Source organism: Erinaceus europaeus, chromosome 14, assembly GCF_950295315.1.
Source record: "Erinaceus europaeus chromosome 14, mEriEur2.1, whole genome shotgun sequence".
NCBI lineage: Eukaryota > Metazoa > Chordata > Mammalia > Eulipotyphla > Erinaceidae > Erinaceus > Erinaceus europaeus.
The window spans coordinates 25,134,247-25,140,114 of record NC_080175.1 but is presented as its reverse complement, the minus strand read 5'-3'; the positions used below and the strand labels follow the sequence as shown (position 1 = coordinate 25,140,114).

Below are 5,868 nucleotides of genomic sequence, written 5' to 3'. Positions count from 1 at the left end.
AAGGCCCGCCCTTCCGCTTCCTGTCTCTAACTCGCGACGCTCCGTCTAATAGAATTCCGAGAAGTAGCGGAAATAGGGCGTTGAGCCCGCCTACATTCCGGAAACGCCATCTGAAGCCCTGGGTAGGCTGTTTTCCTCGTGTGTGGCTAAGGATTTGCGATACATGCTGTAAAAAAAGATCGGCTTCGCGGAACTGGTGAGTGAAGGGAGGGCAAGGAGGGAGGAAGCCTAGTGCCTCGCAAGTCTGTACCCCAGGTCCTTGCTAGGGGGATGCACAGTGAGATGAGTAGTTCAGAAGCCGGCTCTAATGGAGCGGCCGCCCCTGTAGCTTCAGTTTCTGTCTCAGGCAAGTAGCTTAAGTCCTTTGGTTGCTGCTGAATCGCATTACTTTTGGAACCTTACGTTTCCCCTTGTGTGGAATGAGATTCATGGTCAAACTCCCAGCGGATTAAATAGCCCACCGCACGTTTGTCTTTCAATGAAATAGTGCAACCATTCCTGATTCCCACTCTAGGCTCCCTCACTGTTATCATCTCTTTATAATCTCAAATCTCTAGATTCTAAGTCCCCCGTACTTCTCAGAGGCCGTCCCTCCCTTTTCCCGTTCTCACACCTCCGGATCATACGTAGTTTTGGTTTTTTATGGTTTTTCTGCTGTTCTGCCCTTGAATCCTCTACCAGGTTTACCGTCCTTTCAGGTTGATAAACCTATTTAGTCTGTATCAGGGAGAATAGACAATACCACTGCAGATTGAATCTGAATTTTTTCCTGTTCAATCCATACCCTGTAATGTATTTTCCTTCTCTCTTTCCATCTTTTCCCCCTGCTCCTCCCTCTTCCTAGGAGATTTGTTTATTAAGGAGAGAGACGGAACCATACTATCATCCTGGCATATGCTGTGCAAAGGATGGAACTCAGGACCTCACTCTACACTTTTACGGTCCTACTGCTGTGTCACCTCCCAGGTGGCCTGCATCTTATTTATAACTTTCAAGATTTCCTATTTTTTAAAAAATATTTATTTTATTTATTTATTCCCTTTTGTTGCCCTTGTTGTTTTATTGTTGTAGTTATTATTGTTGTTGTTGTTGGATAGGACAGAGAGAAATGGAGAGAGGAGGGGAAGACAGAGAGGAGGAGAGAAAGATAGACACCTGCAGACCTGCTTCACCACCTGTGAAGCGACTCCCCTGCAGGTGGGGAGCCGGGGTTCAAACCGGGATCCTTATGCCGGTCCTTGTGCTTTGCGCCACCTGCGCTTAACCCGCTGCGCTACAGCCCGACTCCCAAGATTTCCTATTTAAAAAATCCAAACTGCCATTAAGAATTGAACTCTAGTCATGCTGTATTTACCCTGTGGACTAGTTGAATAATTCTTAGAAGAAAGGGAGTTTCTTTTATAGATTCACTTTATTTTTTACCAATAATATGAGGGAGATTCACATAAGGCAGAGAAGAGAAAATGGAACCTCAGTCCAATAGATGCAGCACCAGGAATTGAATTGAAAATTTTAGGCTTTCTGGGGGGAAGCACATAGATTTGTGGTTGTCTGGAACCTGCTGACACACTTTCTTAGTCTGAAGACTTTATTTATTTTTTAATATTTATTTATTCTCTTTTGTTGTTTTATTGTTGTTATTATTGATGTTCTTGGATAGGACGGATAGAAATGGAGAGAGCAGGGGGAGAGAAAGACAGACACCTGCAGACCTGCTTCACCGCCTGTGAATTGACTCTCCTGTAGGTAGGGAGGTGGGGGCTTGAACCGGGATCCTTATGCTCATTCTTGCATTTTGGGCCACTTGCACTTAATCCGCTGTGCTACCGCCCGACTTCTTAGTTTGAAGACTTTCTAGCAGATTGGTGCTAGAAGGCTGTACCTCTCCACTGCTGATTATAGATAGCATTTAAGAAATATGACACCACCACCACATCTTACTATTGCTCTTTTTATTACTTTCAGGAGACCTGAACATGGCTACCATGGAAGAAAGCTTCCCCCGAGGGGGTGAAAGAAAGATCCATAAAGCAGAGAAAACTTTCCAGCAGCCAGTGGAACAGGATAACTTATTTGCTGTAAGTGTTGTACTTGTTTGCTAAGATTCACTGACTACTCCTAGGATCCTTGTAAAGAGTGAGCCTTATTTGAGAATGTATTATTTACCAGATGGATTTCTGTTTGAAGTTTACTTTTATAAATTGAACCTGATAGAAAGTTTATATTATCATGAGGCTATATCTTTGGAAGCAGGACATTTAGTATTTGAGTTTGTAATACTGTTCTACTGTGATTGTAGGAACTTTGTGACATGCTTATTAAAAACAGAGAGAAAGCAGTTTAATCATTGCATTTTTGAACGGCAGGACTTGCATTAGATTTTATCATCTTCATCTAAAATAGATTGTACTCCATATGCTAGAGAGAAGGGAGCTGACATTTGTCTATTTTATGTAATGTTCCTAACTATAAAGTAGTTCACCATTCTGAGATGAGGAGCTGAGATTCAGAAATTTAGATAGGACCACACACTTTATTATGGGAGTTTAACTTGGGTTTGATTTGCTCTCTCAATTTGCATGATTCCAAATCATTGCTTATACTGGGGAACAGGAGAGAAGGATTTTTAAGAACATGAAGGCGACTTACTTTGATCTTGAGTGAAGGAAACATTGGTGACATTATGGGGCTGAACAGGAATTTTAAGAGCTTAAGTGAGTAGAACAGAGGGGAGGAGTAATAGGTGACAGAGGACCTGAAATTAGAGACAAAAGGCTAGGCAGGATTACTTCTCTTTTTTTTTTTTTAGTTTTTTTAAAAATTTATTTTTATTTATTTATTCCCTTTTGTTCCCTTAGTTGTCTTATTGTTGTAGTTATTATTGTTGTCATCACTGTTGGACAGGCCAGAGAGAAATGAAGAGAGGAGGGGAAGGCAGAGAGGGGGAGAGAAAGATAGACACCTACAGACCTGCTTCAACACTTGTGAAGCGACTCCCCTGTAGGTGGGGTACCTTGTAGGGGGCTTGAACCGGAATCCTTACACTGGTCCTTGCGCTTGGCACCATGTGCGCTTAACCCACTGTGCTACCGCCTGACTCCCAGGGTTACTTATTTACTGTTTTGTTTCCTACCCACCCCCCCCTTTCCAGATATCTACTGAAGAAAGATCCATCAAAAGGAAAAAGAGCCAGAAAGTGCCAGTGAAAACAAAAAAGTTGAAGATTGGAAAGGAAGAAAGCAGCAAGTCTTTAAAAGAGAAGTTTGAAATTCTTAATGTTGAGGTGTGTTAACATTTGGTTTTGTTTTAAACTACCTGGGTTCTTTCTCTTCTTTTTTCTTTATATGTATACATGTTATCCACATCTAAAATCCATATATGTATAAACTGTACATATACATACATGATATATAAACAGTATGGTATATGTGTAGAGATGCTTGGAGTTTGTATTCAAAATTAAGCATTGTTTCCTTTGATTTCCTTTTTCTCCCTTTTTTTCTTTTATTGCAGGGATTACTAGTTTATAGTACGGGTGTTGACACATGGGTCCAGTTTTTCATTTCACAGTGGTAGTTGTCTGAAAAGCACTCTCACCCCCAGCTTGGATCCTTTCCCACCGTCATGCACTGGGACCCTGAAGCCCCCTGATTCCTCCCTCTCCACAGCCCTTTGCTTTGGTGCAATCTTCTTCTTCTAGCGTTTGCCCTTCTTCCGTAGCCAGTCAACAGGGTCAGGCTGAGCCTGATGTAAAGTTTCGAGACCTCCTTTGAATCTGGAGAGGTGGCAGTCGTTGAGTATGTGGGTCATAGTCTGTCTGTAGCCGCAGGGGCAGTTCGGGTCGTCTCTGGCTCCCCAGCGATGGAACATAGCGGCGCACCGGCCATGGCCTGTTCGATAGCGATTGAGGAGGGCCCAATCATAACATGCTAGGTCAAAGCCGGGTTGACGCTTGCAGGGGTCTGTGATGAGGTGTTTGTTCTTTACCTCAGCTGACTGCCAACTCTGTTTCCAAGAGTCTGGAACAGAGAAGTTCAGTGTAGGCATAGGGGACCAGATTGGGTGACGAGACGTCAAGCGTTGGACAGGGTGGGCGAAGATATCTGCGTATATTGGCAGGTCCGGTCGGGCGTAGATGTGGGAAATGAACTTAGATGATGCCGCATCCCGACAAATATCTGGCGGGGCGATGTTGCTAAGAACTGGCAGCCATGGAACTGTTGCTGAGGACTGTTGCTGAGGACTTAATCTGATGCAGTCTCCGCCCCCAGGTTTTTCTATGCCCCGCTAAATCCTAGAGTGCCCCCTTTCAACCAATCCTGGCTCCGCCCCCAGGTTTTTCTATGCCCCGCTAAGTCCTAGAGTGCCCCCTTTCAACCAATCCTGGCCCTAGACGTCACCCCTGGTTGCCGCCCAATAAATAGCCCCCTCACCCCTCCCCTCTCTCTCTCTGGGCTCTCAGCTCTCCCTCTCTGAGGTCTCGCTCCCTGCTCCCCCCCCCCCCCCCCCCCCCCCGTGGTCGGCCATTGCCGTCTGGCTCCACGTGGTCTGAACCAAACCTCCCCCCCCATCATATTATAAAGATTTGTGTACCCCTTTGCTCTGGACGTCCGCTCTCTTCTCCGCGGTGCAGCCCGACACCAGATCGCCGCAACAACAGAACTGGGGTGGAACAGATGATTCCAGAAATTATCCTCATGGAGGAATATAAATTTGGAATCGACCAAGTGGACATGGGGGCTACGGAACCATACTGGGGCACAGTATTCTGCAGTGGAATAGCATAATGCCAGAGATGATGATCGTAGTGTGGAAGTGCTCATGCCCCATGAGGAGCTGGCCAGTCTTGCAATGATGTGATTCCTCGCGCCCATCTTTGCTGCAGTTTTTATGAGATGTTTGTGAAATGACAGAGTGCGATCGAGAGTAACACCAAGATAGACTGGCTGGGCTTCATGCCGGATTCTCGTATCACCAAGCTGCACATTAAGCTCACGCGAGGCCGAGGCATGGTGTAGATGGAAAACAGATGATACCGTTTTTGCAGTGCTAGGGATTAGTCGCCATTTTTTACAGTAATCAGATATCAGAGACATGTCTTTCGTGAGTGTTTCCTCGAGGATGTCGAACTCTGATGTTTGAGTTGCACAGCAGATGTCATCGGCGTAGATGAACTTCCTTGAAGTTTCTGGGAGGTCATTGATGTAAATATTAAATAGCGTAGGAGCCAGAACAGAGCCCTGGGGGAGGCCACTTGAGACAAGTCTCAAGTGCAGTATAACAAACTCAGTCCAAGTTCTGCTTTGTGTTTCCCCTTTCTGCTTTTGTTTCTCAAGTTTTGCCCATGAGTGGGATCATCCCAAATTCATTCTTCTCTTTCTGCTTTATCTCATTTAACACGATTCCTCCAAGCTCCGTCCATGATGAAGTCAGGAAGGTAAATTCATCATTCTTAATAGCTGAGTAGTATTCCATTGTGTATATATACCACAACTTTCTTAGCTGCTTATCTGTTGTTGGATACCTAGGTTGCTTCCAAGTTTGAGCTATTACAAATTGTGCTGCTATGAATATATAGCACAGATCTTTTTGGATGGTTGTGTTTGTTTCCTTAGGATATATCCCCAGGAAAGAAATTGCTAGGCCATAGAATAGGTCCGTTTCTAGCCTTCTGAGAGTTCTCCGAACTGCTCTCCACAGGGGGTTGAAATAATTTACATCCCATCAGCAGTGCAGGAATGTTCTTTTATCCCTGTAGCTTCTCCAACATTTGTGTTAACTATCCTTTCTGATGTATGACATTCTCATGAGGGTGCAGTGTATCTCATTGCTGTCTTTATTTGATAATCAGTGACTTTGAGCATTTTT

The 5,868-nt window shown here is 44.5% G+C and overlaps 1 protein-coding gene across 1 annotated transcript in view; it reads left to right on the top strand.

Annotated features, from left to right (window-relative positions):
- Positions 1 to 61: 61 nt before the first annotated feature.
- Positions 62 to 5,868, top strand: part of PDCD11 (programmed cell death 11) — a 52,984-nt gene continuing 47,177 nt past the window's right edge. Inside the window, exons 1-3 of the mRNA XM_060171394.1 lie at positions 62 to 196; positions 1,966 to 2,078; positions 3,152 to 3,283. Of these exons, the coding sequence (XP_060027377.1) occupies positions 1,977 to 2,078; positions 3,152 to 3,283 (234 nt within the window). The 5' untranslated portion in view covers positions 62 to 196; positions 1,966 to 1,976. The remainder of the gene's footprint in view (positions 197 to 1,965; positions 2,079 to 3,151; positions 3,284 to 5,868) is intronic.